Raw genomic sequence first — 20045 nt, forward strand, 5'->3', positions numbered from 1 at the left:
TGTCGCAGGGAATAATGGATTCGAATTGCGCGCCAAGAACTTCCGGGGACGATCTGAAGTCTACAACGTAACGTGACGTGCAAACATTTTGGACAACAGTGGGACTCGCTACTTCAAATTCTCCTCCAAACTCCGTTAAATGACATCGTTGATCACCATTTCCATAAGGTAACATATTAACTATGCATAAGTAACTCATACAACCCCACTTCAAAATCACTGAACTATCCCTTTAATTGAATTTTCGTGCGCTCTGGTTAAAAAAGTCGGGATTTGAATTTACAAACATCTGAAAATCGAAGTTCACATGTGGTATGTTTTGTTACATCAACACAACTGGCTCGCCTGCAAGAAAATATTGTTCCGAAAATACAGGTTTTTAATTCACAATATTGGACTAGACAAACATTCACGGGTGATACAGGCACTGGTCTCCATGGCACACAGTGGTGTCATCTCAGCTCCAAGCAGACGGTATATAACCAACCTTGTTCACACAACAGAGACTTTAGAAAGTCATGACCCTGAACGAGCTTTTTTTCTCCAAACAGGACGAGTTCCAGGCACTAACGACATAATTGTTCAGAAGAGGTTGCATCCACCAAAAAAGAATCCCTTCTCAAGGTAAGATGAGTTTTCTTTTAACTCATTTTTTGGGTTTGGATACATGGTAATGTCTAGGGCATCTTTAGTGTTAAACATGGTGTTAACCTTAGTTTTGTATTATTGCTGCATTCAGTAAATAAGTGTCGATTGAAGGAAAATTAATGTACAATTAGTTTAATAATTGACTACTTGTTTTAGCCATTTTCAAACAAAAATGCCAAACATTTGCTGCTTCCAGGCTCTCAAACATGAGGATTTGCTGCTTTTTTATTGCCACATATGATAATAAATTAAATATCTTTGGGACGATGCATTTAACAAGACATTTTAAGATGTTAAAGCCTCTGGGAAACTATAGTGAGCATACTTCACAATTCCTGGACATTTTATAGATTAGACATTTTGTTCATTAATCTGCAGATTATTCTATGATGACAACAATAGTTAGTTGCTGCCCTAATGTGAATTGTCTTCAGTACAATGTACACATTGTGTTAATTAAATAATACTCTCTTGAAACCATGATCTCAAATTTATTTGGGGATCTGAAAGTGCATACATGAACAATAATGTTCTGAAGTAGGTAAACTCAGGTTTTACAACAGCAAAAAAAATAAATTTTAAACCAATTCTTTTCTTCATACGTGACTCCTAAAGGAAAAGTTATTTCAATGCCTGATTAAACACCAAAAATTGAATGTTGTTGCATAATCATTACAGTAAAGAAACATTACAGTAACAGTGTGTTCTCACAGCAACAGGCTATTAAGAATTGGAAAGGGAAACTAAATGCATTAAATCAGAAAGACAAATCCATACCGTCACATTGTAGTTACAGAAACAACATTTTTACAGGTACTACGTTGAATGCAATGCAGAGAAAAGTAGAGGTATTTGATCCAATGCACAACTCAAAATCAAAACCTTTTCTAAATAAATCAAGTCCCTGGATTTCAAACATTTAAGAAGTTGATTACTACTGTCTCGTCCAACTAAAGGTGAAATGGGAAACAAACAAAATGTATTGGTTTGTTTTAGACAAATATTACGGCTATATTCCACCATGTATTGGCATTGAAGAAAGTAAATGGGTATATGCCAGCCATTTAATGGCAGCTGAGCTTTGTGTGATTGTAACTATCAATGACTAACCAATCTTCCTCTTTAAGTGCACATGTTAAGCTTTTCTGTTTTTGCCTTATCTGACGCGTGTCATTTACCTTTTTTTGTGCATGTAAAATGTCTGTTAAGTTACAAAGAGTTTTGCAGCAAAGGGGGTCCTTCTTGCCCACAAGAAAACACTGCCTGAAATGCCTCATTTGCATTTTCTTTTCCCTGTAAAGCATCTACGTCACCAAGTAGTAATATTTAACATGCCTGCCTACAGGCTAGTTGATTTCAAGTTGGTATAGCAGAACCAATTTCATTGTGACTGTAGCTACTGCAGTCTAGCCCATTTCAAGTAGACTCCCCATGAACCTGCAAATGGCCAAAATGGGAGCACTTTGACCCCAATCATAAGTAAACCACACCCACAATAGACAACCATTCTTACACTTACAGTAACATAAACTCCGTCATAAATAAACCGATCTACCTGTACCTACATAACCCTTTCTGTATAACAATCTTCACCACACGGAGCAGTAATCTTGACCAATCTGCAAAAAGGCTGTAAAATGAATGCGATTAAAATTGCAATCAATACAAATGGGTTTGAACATTCAGTTCAAGCATTTTCTGTAATTAATCTAACAGTATCTTTGCTAGGCAAGTATGTTACAAACCCATACAACCTTTCAGCTTTCTCTACTTCACCCAATGCTTCTCTATCTACATGGCATACTACTTTCTGCATTGTTGCTCAATATTCACACAAATTGTTTCATGTAAAATAATCCAATTTGAACATAACTCCCAGAGAGTGGGAACTATGTGAAAATACATCACTCTTCTAGGCATTAAACTGAGGATTATTACCACAACAAACCATCACCTTTCCATTAAACCAAACAAGGTTACCTTCTTATTTAATACATCTCCACTTCCGACACTCCTGCATCTCACAAGGTTATCTCATCAAACCAAGACAACTAGTTGGAAGGTCCTTCCTAAAGTCATCTGACTGAGTCTAATTTTTCATAAGACAAACAGCCTGATAACATCGATACAACAGTCAAGCTGATTTAGTTCCCCATGCCGCAAATCCATGGTATCCAGCCCAAAATTTCAATAAGACAAGTGATTTCAGTCTCTTTGGAAAGGAATTTTAATTTAAAGTTTTACCTAAATAGCTAGTTCTTAGGTATACATCTAAATAAATAATTGTCTTAGTAAGACTTCAGTCTGTTTTTTTTTAAACACGTGATTGAAAAGTTATGAAAAATTATTTTAGACAAGAACTTCTTGACATGAATTCTTACAAATAAGATTTCTCAAACTACATACCAAACCAAATGATGGAGATGTCTTGACAGCACACAACCCTTTTCTCGGAACACTTAAAGCTGAAAGTACATCATGACACACATTTTTATGACACCAACTATTTTTCTATTAAACAGTCATGATTTTGAAGTGTGTTCGGTATCTTGTTTGTTCAATTTTGTTTGCACAGGGATATTACACATGTTACGAAAATTTACAACAACAGAGAAAAAACTGATTGTGCACAAAAAATTAAAATATACGAAGATGTCATGACTTTACAGAACTATTTAGAGGACGGCTTATTACAGATGCCACAGAGAAACAAAGACTTGAACACATGTATCAGTGCTTTGTCAGTGACTTATCAATCTCACCAGTAGCCTGCCCACCTTTAGCACCACCACATGTCCACCTACTTCAGTCAGAGGGTGGATGTACATGAAGCCAGTATCTCCACCTCATAGAAGATACTTTTGTGCAAATGCTATGCTTTAAATCTAAACTCCACAAAGCAGTGGTGTAATCCGTTAGTGCACAAATAGGCTGTACATTTTTTCTGTATTCCTGCTACAAAGTTAACTGGGTGTACATTATATGTAGTTTTTTTTTCTTTTTCAATTCACAATATTAAATAAACACCTAGGTTTCCATTGATGTACTTAATCTAACACTCAGCTAATGTATTAATTGTGCAAAAATAAAAATAAAAGACATCTTCAATGATCAGAGATAGATGCCTCCATTTAGATTTTACATGCCAGGCATGTACCCTTCACATCTTTTGTGATAATGATTAGAATTTAGCATTTTAGTAAACAGGAAATTCAGGATAAAAAGAAGAAAGCGCAACATTGTGGTGACAGCAGGTAATGTCAAATTCATTCGTTGCTTAATTGACAGCATGTCTTAAATTCTACACACTGGACTCTTTAACCTTTTTGTCCATTCATACAGGGTCTTACAAAACAGAGGAAACAGTCCAAAATTTCAAACTTAGATTCTAGCTTTGAAGAGTAACTACACACAGGGTTTAAAAGACCTGCTTGGACTGCCATCTAGTGGTTGTGTCACACATTGGCAGAATTTGACATTTTATTGCTGAGCAACACTACATCACAGACTTATGGGGGTCACAAGCATATAGCAGACGACAACCAATTGGAAAGCTTTTCCATTTTCTTTTAAAATGAAGAGGTCACAGTACGGACTAAACTCTATGACTGACTTTTGATTACAGGGAAGAACATTTAAAGAAAATTAGAACAATGAAACACCAATCATGGAGGCAAAATTGCACAGTAGTCGGCTCACCCATCAAAGTTAACCAGACATATTTTTTAGCTGGTGGTGAACTTGGTACCAGAACCAGTATCAGACCAGTATCCAAGCATAATGTAAGTATTATTTAATACTGCATATGTATAGATATTATTATATTTAGGTACTTATCTTTTACATAATGATGGCATGCAGAATCAAACATTTACACCTTTTCACTGCCACAAAGTAAAAATAAGACACATTTTTCTAACTCTCTTCATGGCAATAAAAGTATGATAGCTTCAAGTGTTCATACGCAAAGAGCGTTAAGCATGTATTTGACTAGATAAGATAAGTGCAATTTAAGTGACCCATTAAATAGGACAAAAATATGATACAGAAAAATGAAAATATTCTGATCAAACCAACAACAAAATGTAAAAAACTACTCTTGTTTGCTTGATTTAAATTACCAACCGAAAGTGGCAATGCTATATTAAGTGACTACTGCACTGTCCCCTATATAAAAATAGTTTTAATAATTCATTGCAACCCACAAGCACCACTTCATCTCCGCTCACAAAGTGCACAATCAAAGAAGATCAAGTCACAGTTGTCTAACAAGGACTGGAGGGACCTGGATAGTCTTGAAGGGTAAACAGTTTACATTTCAATTGATATTTATTATACTAACTAGACATACTTTTTCTATCACAGTTTTGAATAAACTTCACACTTATGAAGAAAGAAAAATTATGTTCTGCTTCTGTGTACCAACATGGCTTTAAATATCTTGATTTTTATCTCATGTGATGGTACTGCTCTATTTGGTCCACCATAGATAGAACCATACCGTGTTCACTAGTAGCTAACATTACTGCAAATATCTGATAACGTGTATAGCCTCTGAGTCTTTCGTTTTCAAGTTTTCAGCTGTACACTTTGGATCATTGCTAAATTTGAATGAATATCCGAGGTTCAAAGCCACTAAAAACAAGCCTTTTTTTCTCATTATATTGAAGATGTCACATAAATGAATTCAAACACCTGGTTTATAGGTCTGTAGCCAGGTATTGGTGTATGTCATAAATTATTTGCAGACTTTTATCAATACACCAATTTTTCTACCTCTCCACCTCACCTTGCAATACTTCAAATGATTTTTTTTCAAATTTATGTTGTTCACTCACCGATCACTATGCTATGTTTACAGCTTCAGATACTAAGTATGATGTAAATTCAATGTGCCAACCTACTGGGGAATAAGGTCTATTGTCCTTTTTCACTCAAGCTATTGTAGCTTTGTATCCTGGACACAGACTGTGTCCGGTTTGGACTGTTGTCTACAATTACGATGGCTAGAACAGAAGCACTTAAAGGCACTTTTCAATAATTCCCTACGATAATTGTACAGCATACTATCACTTCACATCAGACTCCAGACCACTTTTCAAAGCTGTCAGACCACTGACTCAATCAAATCTCAATCTCAACAAATCTCTTAAAAAAAACTTTACAGAAATCGGGTTTAAAACAGCGGGACTTATCTGAATATTATTTATACTTCTTATACAACTAAGAAACTTGGAAGTATGTAAACTGCACTTTGTCACTTTTCTACAAACCAATAATACAGAAAAATGTGTTTTTATTTTCTTATTGTAATATCAACAATTAAAAATTATCAAGAGTTTAATTACCATTGATTACTGAAGTGTCCGTGGAAACCACCATTTAAAAAAAGAAAGAAAAAATTGTGTCAGTACCAGCAATAATATAATTTGTATATGCCTAATGACAAAAAGTAAAGCTTTCAACCAGCAATCAATATGTGAAATCTTTTGTCAGTGAATTCTCTCTCAAATCTACAGTTGTGTAGTCTGGTTGTCTTGTTTTGGATTAAGTGGTGTATGCCTGCTCAGTCTTTACATAGTTGCACTGATTTATATGTATATATCATTTAAATCGAAGTATTATGTGGGTTGTTGGATAAAAAACATTTGAGGTGCAGAATAAGGCAAGAGTGGCCAAATTTTTGAGACCATGACACCCTAAATTCAATGGTTAGCTTATCAACTATTTTAAGATTTGTTGTGCTTGCCTCTCAGGATTTTTTTTTTCAAAAGGTTGTGCTGACACATTTAGGGTTCGTATATCTCTCCACCAAAGAAATATACTATCTTTTAAAAATATATTAAAAAAATAGCAACAAAAATAATAATTTTTCTGATTGTGCTTTTTAGTTTTGTATTAGTATTCTGAAAGTTGGATGCTAGGATTAACCTGATATTATTTTCACAAAGCTCTACACTGACAAAAGTGTTGCAAGATTAATACTAGCAAAGTTTTGAGACACTTGCTAAAACAGTACTAGTGTTTTTGTGATTAGTCAATTTCAGTTCTGCTGCAAAAGATATAATTCAGCATTGTCTTCTGTAAAAGCTAAATGCTTAATCCCTGCTGTATTTTACAGGCTTCATATGCAAATAGTGAGTAAATGTGATTTTTAACACGAGGAATACAGTGGCAAGAAAAAGTGAAGTCGACCCGAATTATCTTCATTTACGAGGGTTTGTAACAATTTTGAAAGTGAGATTGAAACCATGATGAAACAGTCTATGATTTTGTATCATAGTACAGGATGACAGAATTGTGATAACCCCAGCTTGCTGTCACTGCAGCACTTGCAGCTCATTACTTTACTTTTGTAATGAAACTCATTATGAAATGATCATGCCTGTGTCAAAAGTTCGGATGGTTTAATTTAAATATAGATGAATAATAACCCAGGATTGCAGGAAAAAAAAGGAAATGAGGTCTAAATTGAATTATGGCTCAAAAATCGAGCTCTGAACAGCTTTTGAGCCGAATTAACAATAATGGACAAAAAATATTAATTTTAACTAATAACACACATCATTGTATTGTGTGGGAGGAAAATGGTAGGATGATGTCAGATCACATTTTATGACCAAGTACTTTTTATTGCCACTGTTATAACGTTAAGGAAAAAATATTAGAACACGGCTGCAGTTTGGCTGTTTCAAATAATCCCCAGCTCTCAAACTACATCCTGGTTCACCTGAATTACTTGACAAACTGATGGTAGAAGCTAAATATTCAACAACTATATGTAACCAACAAAGATGACAATCACCAAGACCTAATCAACCTTAAAACTACTGTTGAAAAGATGGCTCGAATGTGTCTAAGCAAAGTATTTCAGTGCATGTTGCATGTGCATATCATACCAATGTAGAATTATTACATATTCAAATCCAAGCACTGAGAAAACTGTGAAAATATTGGTATGGTGACAACACTAACCGGTAAAGTAACGCATGTGCTGGTAACAGTGTCAATATTGGTGCGTCCTCAGCGCTAATACTGTACTGTGTAGCTTTGGGAAAGCGCCATCCGGGTGGCGTGCTGGTGTGTCTCAGCTGGGCTGATGGCTGAGAGCGGGCCAGGCCAGGGTTACATTCAGCTGCTGGTTGTGTTGGATCAGGGATGTGTGCCGGTAGTGGAGGACAAGCTCTCTCAGCGATGAGTGCAGGTGGTAGGGCTCAGCGAAGCCGTACCCCGTGGACGTTCTGTTGATCACACAGTGCTTCACGTCTCCGTCCACACTGCGTGAGAGGAAACCTGTCACTTTGTGCTACAATTAATGCCTGGGCCACTAGCTTACTTCACCTGTGCGTGACTGCTAATTCAACAGCAGCTATCTCTGTTGACACTGGCAGCTTTGCTGCTGCAGTGCACAGCCCTATTTTTACCTCCACCAAGGAGGTTATGTTTGCACCCCTGTCGTTTGTTGATTGCTTAGTTGATTGGTTGGATGTTTTGTCAACAGAATTGTGCAAAAACTACTCAATAGATTTCAACAAAACTTGGTGGAAGGATGGTACATGGTCCAAGGAAGAACCCATTACATTTTGCACATATTCAGACAGCCAGGCTGATCCAGGAACCTTTTTCCCCACTGTCTTGCTTGTGCAGTAGTGCAACATCTAGTGTCAGTAAATAATATTGAAATATGAAGGTACTCACACAACAGAGCATGCAAAGGAGCCTCTCTGAGTCTGGCTGTCTCTGATGAGGAAGGTCCCGTCCCTCCTCCCCCTCAGCAGCTCCTCTGCCTCCTTACGTCTCATACCACCAACGTACCAGCTCCTTTCATCGTGATGTGTGTCGTCCGCCATGGTGTACAGGCTTAAGGAAGACGGGAGGGTAGGACCGTTAAATTAGTTGGAAAGTCGTTCCCCCCCCCCCCCCCCCCCCCCCCCCCCCAAAAAAGGAAGGCAAATGTGTACGCTAAAACACAAGTATCAAGAGATTCCTGTACATTCTGCACCGCTTTGTTGTAGTGGCAAAGCAGTGACTTCAGTTGACCTGCATAAACAATGATACTCACTCTTCTTCTTCATCGCTGATACCCAACCAGTCATTAATCTGGCTCCGCCTGGTGCCGTGCTGGGTGAGCCAGCTGAAAAACATGAACAAAACACTTAGTAGACTGCAATATTTGGATGTTAGCAGAGCATGAGTTGCCATGTCAGTTGAAATTATTTTGAAAAAGTACAGATGTGATACAGAAGGCTTACTATCAAGATAGAAGCTCTGTCCGGCCTTGCTTTGGTTTATTAACATCATTTTTTCTGTGTAAAGACTTGAGACTGAGTATGTCCTTTTCAATCACAACCTGACAAAAGATTAATAGACCACATCTGCTAATTCCGATTTATTGTTGAAGTGGATGAGATTAAGCTAGAAAAAGTCTTCTCGTTAGACTCACAATAGACCCCAGTACTGAAAATACTTGAGATCAACAACGTGGATTAGAACAGTTGATTAAGTCATGGTATGTTAGGAACTGAACATTTTATCTCAGATTTGTTTCATCTCATGTACAGACATCAGATTATACAGTTTTAGACTTACAGCAGATATTGATCCCTGATCTTCCTGAGCTGCATGAGGTCGGGCTTCAGACTGTGCATTTTCCTGTCCACCTCCATGTGAGCCATCGCCTTCTTTCTCAGCTCTTCCTCCAACTTCTTCTTGCTGTTGTGAATCTCCTCCACCTTTGACTGCAACTCTTCAGAGTTGCTCTGTATCCTTGGAGCAGGGGGAAACATTTAAGTAACAATTCTCAGTCTGTTAATTTGCTGTGAACATGCTGAATGGGCTTGAACAGTATTTCTTAGTAAGGCTTTTTTTTTTTTTTTTTAAATTGGTCCACATCTTCACTCGGACTCAAGGATAAAGATACTAAATTAGGTCACAGTTACCCCCTGTCTTGTGAATGTGATATGTTCGGAACGCCCAATGGAAATTTCATTACATCTGACATAAATATCACCTGGCCTCAAGGATCAACTGACTGATTTGGATGGTTGAAGGTCAAGCTCACTGTAACCTCAGAAAACACGTTTTTGGCCATAACACCAGCATATATGCGCCAATTATGCCAACATACATTTTTGTGAAATTCCTTCAAAGTCTTCACTACATGCAGTACAATGATTCTGGACAGACATGGATGTAAACTGCAAGGTGGAAATCATTTTTTTTCTCTTTCTTAAAATGTTTTCTTGAATTAGGATAAATATGGTTGGTATTTGAAGGCATACTTGTCTGTCTCAGTGCTGCTGTTTAATGTGAGGAACATGTTGATGTATTCCTTGCTGTAGCGTTCTTGAGTTTCACACTCCTCTTCAAAGATCCGAATGATTTCACTGAAAGCCTCGATGGCTGTCTGTTTGCCCTGCAAGTCCTGGTAAGGCAAAGAAACAATTGTTTAATTTTATATTTAAGTTTGCAAAGCCTTTACTGTCAAAGCTCTGTTGTCACAAAGCGTCCAGAAGACAAATCTAACTTAAAAGATATTGTGTTTACCCAATAACACCACAGATTTACTTGAATACTGAAATAGGTATCAATGATTAGGCTGTTGTTGTACCTGGGAGGTTTGGTTAAACTCCTCAAACAGACGGTCATACTCTTTGCTTTTCTCTTTGTATCGATCCTGAAATATCCTCAGCTGTTCTCCAACTGCATCAATGTTAACTTCCATCACAACCTGCTGCTGAACAGACAACAAATTAAAGAGATTTAGGACCAAATCCATTTTAAAGATCTAGTCTGATATAAACTAACATTCAAGAAGGTTCGGGGCAGTAAGGTTTATTTTTAATTTCCACATTTGCTTAAATTTAACACGATTAAAAGCATCATTGAAATCAACCAGAAATTAACTCATGTCCATTATCCCTGTTGCTGGTGTGATATAGCCAAAACCACCTATAGGCTAATTTAGAGCAAAACTGTGATAACTTAGGGGAAGAAGTGAGGATTGTGACCATATATCCTTCAACTTGACAGATGCAACCAGCTGCAAGGGGCTGATTCTTTGTTATAAAAAAGACGCCATTGTAAAACATATTTTGTTGTTGTAAGATGAGGCAGCACACATTCATAAATGGTGGCCTCATTATCCCACCTGCTGGTATCTTGATATGGGGTAGAGTAGCCGGGTGTCCAGTTTGGAGTTGTACTGGGCTAGGGATTTTTTCTGGAAATACTGGATCAGGTGCACCACAGAGAGGAAGGGCAGTGGCTCAGAGAAGCCATATTTGCCCTCATGATGGAAAATCTTTATCAGTCTGTTGGAATCATCTTTCCTGTTAAAGTAAAAGAGCACATTTCCCTCATGTCTTAAAGTAGCGTGCTTGGTTTAGGCAGATATGGGGCTAATATTGTAGCAATATTATTTGTGTGTGTGTTTGTGTGTGTGTGAGATCAGATGTGTCTGTAAACAAATCTGCAAATGCATGTATAGATCTGTGAATGTGTAGATAAATGTGTGTATATATATTAATGGCTGAAAGTCTAAGTAATCGGTTACAACTCAAGTAGGCCTCACAATTGGCTGTCGTTTTGCATCTGCCATTTCTGCCATGAAGAATCAGCAAATGTGTGTGACGATTTCACTGTATCCACAGTGTTGTTGTTTTTTTAACCCTGAAGGTATGGCAAGCGATGACGCCATTTTTTTATCACTGTTTCGGCGCAGCCCTGGCTCTGTATATTGAAAACATCAGTTCATCAACAGAACTGTTTAGTAAGGATGAGTTTTTAACTAAAATACAATGTATTTGCACTTGCAAATCGGAAGAATACAGTTTAGACTTGTAGACTAATAAGAGCTTTGGGTCACTGTTATGCATGAAAATTAAAGAGCCATGTGTTAGGAGTAATAAAACGGTATAGACAGCATCAATTCAATTTGGAATGTCTTTTCCTTGAGTAAGACATGAGACAGATGACTGGAAAAACTTGACTGTGCAGACAGTGTTATGTTCCCTTCTGCTGAAGTCTGTGCCAGATTCTAATCGACAAAGCTTTATATCTGAAACCTCAGGACCCGTCTGTCCTCATTCAGCTAAAATTAGACAAATCAGGAAATGTATAAAGTTGCACTTTAGAACCAGCCAAACTAAATTTAAACTTTGATACCAGGAAATAATAACTGACCGTTAACTCTATGTATTCGATATAGCAGCTCAAAGGCTAAAAACACTTATTTACATATGAAGAACCTTGTGCTATCCTTAACTAGTTCTACTTAATAAAATGTAACAATTGGCTAACCTTTTCATGAGACAGACACATTACAGTTTGTACACTTGTCACATAATCATGATAGAAATGTTATTTTTTCATCAGCATTAAGACTCAAAAGTATTTACCTTAGTGTGAGAGTATAGTCCCCTGTAACGCCACTGGAAGCATCTCGGACCAGGAATGTGCCATCAGGAGTGTCTCTCATCATCTCATTTACTTCCTCTCTAGATAATACACAAAGTTTTAAACAGTTCAGGGTTCCAGACTAACTTTTTATATTGGTTGCACTGGTGCCCCTAACTTTTTAATTTAGGTGCACCAGCACATCATTTAGCACCCAAAAATATATATAACCGCAATAATACACTTTTATACCTTTTCTTCACAGTTCCCATATACATTGGTAATTTCTTAATACATTATGTAACTGACTGTAACCAGGAATAAAGGTGCTTTTTCATGAGGGTGGTTTGGGACCTAAATTTTGTAAATGGTAGCTCTTCTTTGGCGATATTATGAGCAGTGTTAAATTTGTACTATCATTTCTGATTCAAAGCACTATCGACAAATGTTGTGTTTCTCTAAATTCTTGAACACTATTTTGAACAAATAATGAATTTAAAGTACATAATGTTTTGTGTTGAAAGAGGGGACTAATATAAAACCCATCACAAGAAAAAAGTAACAACTCAATATTTACAGACAGATTGTTACCAAAAGCCTTCAGACTCTACTGTTTTAAAGGGTTGTTGGCCTTTCACTATGAAGCGGGTCACAGCGAGGTGGCTATCATTCACCCTCTCCTCAGTCATCCTCCCACTAGCTGCAGCTGTGAATGGGGCTTTGGGCTTGTCTCTGACTGGGACCAGCAGAAGTAGAGTGTACTTTTACTTTCACTTTCACTAAATGTTCCGACAGATTTCCACGCGTTACCGCCTTTACTTGCAAACAACATTGTGGCAACGAACATTGTCTCCACCGAAGTACAACCCGACTTTCGACTGGTTCACTCTCTGCACCATGGCCACAGGGATCAGATGTGCATATGTGACGGGCAGCGGGAGCTGACCAAAAAGAGCACTCTGAGTACAGACCTCCGCCAAGGCTGAGGAATCCCCCCCCCTAAATGCTGTTTCATTCTATTCCCATCTCCATCTGACCTACATATTTTTTTAAATGGTATGCATCTGGATCCCTCCCAAAATGTAATAACCTTTTACCATGGCAGAGACCTATCTTGGATAAGATTTGTATGCAAATCTGTCATTTTTGAGTAATCCTGCTAACAAACAAAAGAGCAAACAAACAGACAAACCTAAACAATCCTTCGCAGAAGTAATTGGGTACAAAAGCCTCAAACTCATATTCTAAGAATTTGAGGCCCATGCCACTATTGCCAATGCAACCTCCATTGCCATTTATATGATATCAGTTTGAGACAGTTTAGAGGGAAAATTAAATAACCAGTACATCAAATCATCAACAAACCATATGAAACATTCAATACCTTGAGATGTTGCCCCAGTACCACTCTGCATTGGACAGCTGGTTGTCATCAGCACTGGAATCACACCCTGCCATCGCTTTGGTTATGTTGTTATTGGGTTGAAGTTCTGGGCACAAAGTAAAATAAAACTATTGAGGTCAAAAGGCAAAACGGGTTAAAAAAACAGAGATTAAATCTGCAGAAGACTCATGTTTTTAATCAAAATGTAAGTTTACAAGTATTCTTTTGGTAGTTTAATTAATGTAAGTGAACGACTTTTCTGCACAATCTACATTGTTAAAGTAATTTGCCCTTTTCTTCCATCTACCTTTTAAGTATAAAAAAATCACTTCAACGGAGCTAGATAGTCAATCATATCCTACATCCTTAAATCCCCTTTTCACACATTATGTAACAACATCATTTTGTAGATCAACATACATTAACTGGATGGAATAAAAACACTGGGTAATAGTCCCCCAAGCAGATATTTTCCTGGGTTAAAGTTACGATTTTAGAAAAAGGCAAAACCACAAAACAGGAGAGGCAGTAATGAGCTAGAAATAAGGAGGAGGCTAAAATAAGGTACAGTGCTATGTGTGAACAATCATTACATAAGGGCCTTTGTTCTTTATTTCCCCTTATTTTGGAACAAGTGTGATTAAATATGTTACATAAGATCTGTTACAGTTTTAAACTAACCAGAGCAAAGAGATGGTGGAGCATACCTCCTTCCTTGGTAATGTTGTTTCTCAGAACAGGATACACATCATCATGATCAACAAGAGAAGAAAGGTCCTGCAGAGACGCCGTCAGGGCGTGAGACTGAGCTTCGCTGTCGTTTTGACCCGACTCTGGCTCCAAGAGCTCTGAAAAATCCCCCGCACAACGTCCCAGTGTTACCCCTGATGTCAGTTCAGGCCAGTCTGCATGTGGCTATCTGCACTTTGTGTCTGTCTGTTCAGCACACACTGCTGGACCACTGACAAGGCCTCGAGAGGCAGATACCGTTGTGTTGCTCAGTCTTGCACCATGTCGAGAGACTCTGTCCAGACTAGTCTGCTGACAGGTGACACTGTCTGACTGCCTAAAATACCGGAGCTGGCACTCCTCAACACTCCGGCACAGTCAGCCAGACTCGATGCTGCTTGGTACCCGACCTCGCCTTGCCTCGCCTCGCCTAACAAACAACAGCTGTCTACAGAAAGATGCCATGCTGGCCTGAAGGACTGGAGATGATATGCTAGTGTTTCTGTTTGCGTTTATTGTCCATGTGTGTGTAAATGTGGTATTAGGAAAGCTGGGAAAGGCGAGAACCTGTCTGTCAGGCATTTCTTGAGAGCATTGCATTTATGTGTGAATGGTTTGCATTTACTAGTATGCAGCTTGGCGCACGTGTAGTTCATGTAAATCATCCCTTCAGCACTTGTGATGGCATGCTTGGAAATGCATTAACTCGCTGCTGCAGACGGAGTTGTATGTTGGAGGAATCATGTGCTAGCTGTTGTAAAATTAGAAAGGGGCGGAAACTCATTAACCCAGGGCCTACAAATAATGTCAGAAATGTGAAATCTTGCCTGGTATATAAACCTGAGAAAAGCATTTTTTATTGCTTCATATTTGCTGATTTTATATACGATTAAACCAAAAAGTAAACTGATTCAAACTTCTGAATATATCTTCTTTTTTTCTTTTTTTTAACTTAACTAAGAAATACTTCAGCAGTCACCAACCTACTCCAGGGGACAGAGGTGAAGGATTTACAATCCACCATTCGAAGGAGCCCTCGAGAGCAGAAATATTGATGCCACGCCAAAATATGCAAACCACAGCAGTAAGAATTGGAAGGCTTTGGAATTTGTACAATATAGGGATGAGCTGCAAACCTTCTGGAACAAAGTTTTATGGAGATGAGAGCAAGATTAACTTCTTCCACAGTTATGGAAAAAAGATAGTGTCAACTAAGAAAGGATCTGCTCATGATCCAATAAACAAAAGCAGCGTGATATGGAAGTGATTTCATGGCTGCCTTAAGAGCATGCTCATTAATCTTTATTGATGATGTTACCAGCAGAATTCATTCAGAAGTCTACAACAACGGGTTTTTTTTCTACCCATTGCATCCAACCTTATCAAGAGCAACCAAAACACACTGCTAGCACCATAAAGGACTAGATCAGGGGAAAGAAATAGAGACAGACTGAAGTGAGAAACAAACTGAAAGAGGCTGCGGTAGAATGCTTTTAATGATGTTTAAAATACTTGGTAGAGAACCTTTAATATTACCTTGATCTGCTGGTGAAGGCTCAGGCCTAGTAGCCATGGATATGTATGGTTGCTGTTGGGATTGGTTGCAGGATGATGACACCACAGGGAATACAGATTGGGGCTCGGGATTATCTGCCATATGGATGGCGCTCTTCTTGATAACCACAGCCTTGTCCCTGAGATGGAGGGATGCTAGCGAAGGTATTGGGAAATCAGCTGATTGGAGTCCGTTGTCCACTGTGCAGTCTTTGCTGTCGACAAGTCTGAGCTGGAAATCCTCTTCGGCCATTTTCACAACACAGAGGGAATAGTCCAGCTAGGATTTATTTCAGTGGTGAAGCAGCAGGATGCAAGATGCCACAGTGCTGTTGATCACATACTATCAGCTAACAGTTACATTCATGGCGGGGGATAGAGATGGTGACGGTGCACACTTCATGGCTGCCCTGTGCTGTGGTGGAGCGTATTCCTCAGCCTGAATCAGTGGTTTAACCACATCACACAGAAGAGTGATGACATTGCCAGCAGATCCTTTGTTGTTGTTTTTTTTTCTTTTTATACTCGGGGAGTTTTCTGTATTCAAGCACTGCTCTGCTTCACCGCCATTTGCTAAAAGGGATTCACACCTTGAAACGATCACCATTGGTTATTGAACAGTTGAGTGCCTGGTTCATGGACACCCGGGTACTAGTTATTGGGCTGTAAACCCACTGGAAAGTGACAGACTGGAACATCATTTCTTCATCAAGGTCTCGTGCATCACCTCAGTGTCAGAAGACCTAAAACAGAAAAGTCACAAACAGAGAATGATAATCAGCTCAGAAGAATGTGGGCCTTTATTGAATTAATGCTGTGCAAGTTACAAGGTCTTTAAGATTTGCTTTGGGTATGGGCCATAAGCTGTATTTTTTAACAAGTCCCATCACCCCTACTGATGTAAAGTATCATAATATTTTCAGAAGCTGTAAAACCCTTTTTATTTCCTGTTTAAATCTGTGCCCAATGTGTGTGTGTGAAATAAGGATGGAAATCACCTTTGGCATTGTCAATTTAAGCTTTTTTGGGGCTTCCTGCAAAACAGGCTGAAACTAATTTTGTTTATTGCATTGAATTACACTACTACGGTATTAATACACAACTATGCAATTAATTAGAAAAAAATCACGTGCAAAATGAACTAATTCTGTAAATATTTTTTACAATTTGTTTAGTATTATTGATTTTAGGACTGCAGCTGATAACTCGATAATTGAATTTATTTAGCAATCAATTATTTCATCTTCTGATTATTTTCATTATCAATATTCAACTCTATAAACTATCAGCAAATCCTGAGAAATGCCTTCTAAAATATTTTTAATGACTCAACATACTGACATATTTTAATTTTTAAAATGCTCAATATTTTTCTGAGAGAAAATTAGGATATTGTCACTATCATGTGCCTTTTTTTATATAACTGGTGAGAAAAATAATGAAACTAGAAGTCATCCATCAGAAAAAGTTGCATTCAGGTCAAAATATGAAACAAGCAAGAGGTTAATCTGGTAATGAAACATCAGCTGATTGCACAACAGTCTTTACAAGAACAACTGCAAATGGATTTAAGCAGATAATTGATAACTATGAAAATAATGTTGCTTCAGCACTTTGTATCTTATTTGTCCAAGGATCAATGACAATGATACAGTCATGACCTGCGCTTGTAAAATTATTTCTTTCTATACAATGAAAATGACTCCTTGAGGATGTCCTTCCCCAAAAAATTTATATTGTCAACCTGGAAAGTAAAAGAGCATACGAGATATTACCTTTGTAATTTCATGGGATGCCATGCTTTTTGGGAAGTCTGGGTCAAATATTTTTTACATAATTACTGTACAGTGTTATATCACGAAACCCAGAATTCAGGGGGACTGCAGATAAATCCTTTAACTCTCCCAAGCATCTGGTATTAGTCAGCGGTTTATTATCCTCCTATAGCCATTTAGAAAATTTTTATTTAAATTATTTTTAACAAAGATCTGTGGGGGGTTTTGTTAACATAATTCATGTCATTCTGTCAGAATTGATCATGTTTAAACAGAAAATAGAGAAACCTTAATTGCTGTAACTCAAGTGCAGTTGAGGAAAAAAATCTGTTATCTTATTTACCTTAACCTAATTTTCTTGAATCTGGACAAATAATCTTTTTCAGCATTGATTTTAAGGTATCATTGTAATAAAAAACTGAAAATGTTACAGATTAATTGACAGTTACATTTCACTTAATCTGTATTTGTGATGGGTGGTTATTAAACACAATGCGGTCTGTTCCAATAATGCGGCATATGGTCGTATCCAAATTTTTTGAGTGACGCAATATTATAAATCGAAAAGTCTGCACTGGAAATAGCGGCAATACCTCCAATGGTACGTTATCATGAAGTCGTCAGATCCCAATGTTCATGGTACTGTACATCTTGTCCAGTTCATGATCTCAAACAAATTCCCGCGATCTTCATTACAGTGCATAAGCAAAATATTATGTTTTAATACTTGTGGCCTTACGAAAAACATCCATCTGGGATGACAAACAGCTGAGTTCCTAAGTTAATTAATTCTGTATCAATATATGTTGTTATTTGTATTTTTATGTCAGAAGAACCTGCTGTCCCAAACAATTAAAAAAAAAAAATTAAAACCTAGTTAATACTAATTTTGGTAAGTGACACTTGCTTGGTACATTCTGTATTATTGTATTGGAGGATCCAGTAGAAAAGTCGGAGACATAAAAATCTATTTTCGTATGTTGCCTTTCACAGCCGCAATCTGATGTAAATAAACGTTTTAGTGTCAGACAATTGAAGTTGTCAATCCAATATCTAGGAGATAATAATGACGGTGTTCATTTCGCTGATGTCGTATTTTCTTATTGATAAGTGTTCCATCCCAAAAACAGGACGGTTGACCGACGCCATATTTCACCGCCACCTTCAAGCTTTCGATCATCCTGTGCTTAAGCTTGTAATGACGAAGAGATATGACAACTGAAAATGCACGGAACTTTCAAAACAGTAATTTCTGTCGTAGATAAAATCCAGACAGCCTGAAAAGAAAGTAACATCATCAGAAAACTCAGCACAGGACAATACGTACCTACCTGGGCCAAGACAGAAGGGACTGGGAGGCAGGGGAAGCCTACATTTCAACATCCATGAAGCGGCGAGGAGATGTGGCTGGACGCACACGTGGCTCAGATCAAACCAACCACCGGCCTCGGTACTCACGCCATCCTATGCCCCCCCCCCACTCCTCCTATCCCGAGCAGCATCTCCTCCCATGTCCTCCATCTTTTAAAGATCCCCTCCACTTGGTTGTTGTCCATCTCCTCTGAGTGGCAGATTTTCCCACGATGCCATTCCTCTTGGTGTTTCCCCGCGTCTTCACAGATGCACCTCATATCTTGATGAAAATCATGCCTTTTCTAAGACATCGTCCACTCTTTTTTTTTTTTTTTTTTTAACTTTTACCTGCTCTTGCAAATAGAAACATTCCAGTGATCTGTCAGCTGTTTTATAAAAACCTATAAAAAATATATATAAACATGAAAAATCCATCATGATTAATCTATAAAAACCAACATGAAAAATCTGTAAAACTCAAATGTAAGCGTAGACCTTAAAGGAAAAGCAATGTTCAAGTTAAAGCACTACTCTTCACACTATGACTGTTTTGCACTGTTTGAGAGCGCAGTGTGGATTCACACTGGGGGGACAAGAGCTTGAGAATGAGTCGGTGAGAAAAAAACCCTCATATAAATAAATAATGGAAGGATGCCACTGTTGCTATACAGAGCGGGGGGCTTAGTGATCTCCTGAAATCCTATTGGCCGGCCTGTTGCCATGTGCTCAGGAGTCAGCAGAGATGCTACTAACAAATCAAGGAAATGTTCTAATATTAGACTGTATGTATCCAGGCAGCGGGAGCCCCTGACCTCTCAACTCCGCCAGTGTTGCGTTCCACTTCACAGACCAGCATAATGAAAGAAGTGGTGTGGAAGTAACTGGTTAAAAAAATGCAGACAAAACAGCAGAAACAGCCCCCCACCACCCTCCGTGATATCCCAACCAGTACAGTTATAAACAGACGTAGGAGAAGACAGATTCATCATGTTTGGATTTCAAATTTTTTATGGAATACAGATACATGTTGAGATTTATTGTAATTTTCGCTCCCTGGAGAAACTTTAGAAAAACGCAATTTGTCAATTTTTTGTCATTGTGGTTAAATTTAACTTATATACTATTTAAAGCAGTCTTATAAGGACAACTTTGGCTGTAGTGAACTAGGTCTATGCATTAAAAATGCTTAAAAAAAAATGTTATTG

The 20045-nt window shown here is 37.9% G+C and overlaps 1 protein-coding gene and 1 long non-coding RNA gene across 4 annotated transcripts in view; one reads left to right on the forward strand and one right to left on the reverse strand.

Annotated features, from left to right (window-relative positions):
- The first annotated feature begins 14 nt into the window (after positions 1-14).
- Positions 15-20045, forward strand: part of LOC118318233 — a 31864-nt gene continuing 11833 nt past the window's right edge. The window contains exons 1-2 of the long non-coding RNA XR_004795651.2: positions 15-168; positions 552-624. This is a non-coding gene — a long non-coding RNA (uncharacterized LOC118318233). The remainder of the gene's footprint in view (positions 169-551; positions 625-20045) is intronic.
- On the reverse strand, positions 836-19417 carry LOC118318227 (phosphatidylinositol 3-kinase regulatory subunit gamma-like). Of its 3 annotated transcripts, none has more exons than XM_035647689.2 (12): positions 18819-19417; positions 15695-16455; positions 14137-14277; positions 13430-13535; positions 12048-12146; positions 10799-10979; positions 10259-10384; positions 9930-10072; positions 9238-9414; positions 8711-8782; positions 8347-8508; positions 836-7925 (listed from the first exon to the last, which is right to left on the reverse strand). In XM_035647689.2, exons 2-12 carry the CDS (start codon positions 15963-15965, stop codon positions 7736-7738), a joined length of 1668 nt encoding a protein of 555 aa, XP_035503582.1. In that variant the 5' UTR covers positions 15966-16455; positions 18819-19417; the 3' UTR covers positions 836-7735. The 3 variants fall into 3 exon arrangements, with proteins under 3 accessions (XP_035503582.1, XP_035503583.1, XP_035503581.1); XM_035647690.2 differs by having other exon boundaries at positions 10259-10381; positions 18815-19417; XM_035647688.2 differs by having other exon boundaries at positions 18815-19417.

Source organism: Scophthalmus maximus, chromosome 13, assembly GCF_022379125.1.
Source record: "Scophthalmus maximus strain ysfricsl-2021 chromosome 13, ASM2237912v1, whole genome shotgun sequence".
NCBI classification, from domain to species: domain Eukaryota; kingdom Metazoa; phylum Chordata; class Actinopteri; order Pleuronectiformes; family Scophthalmidae; genus Scophthalmus; species Scophthalmus maximus.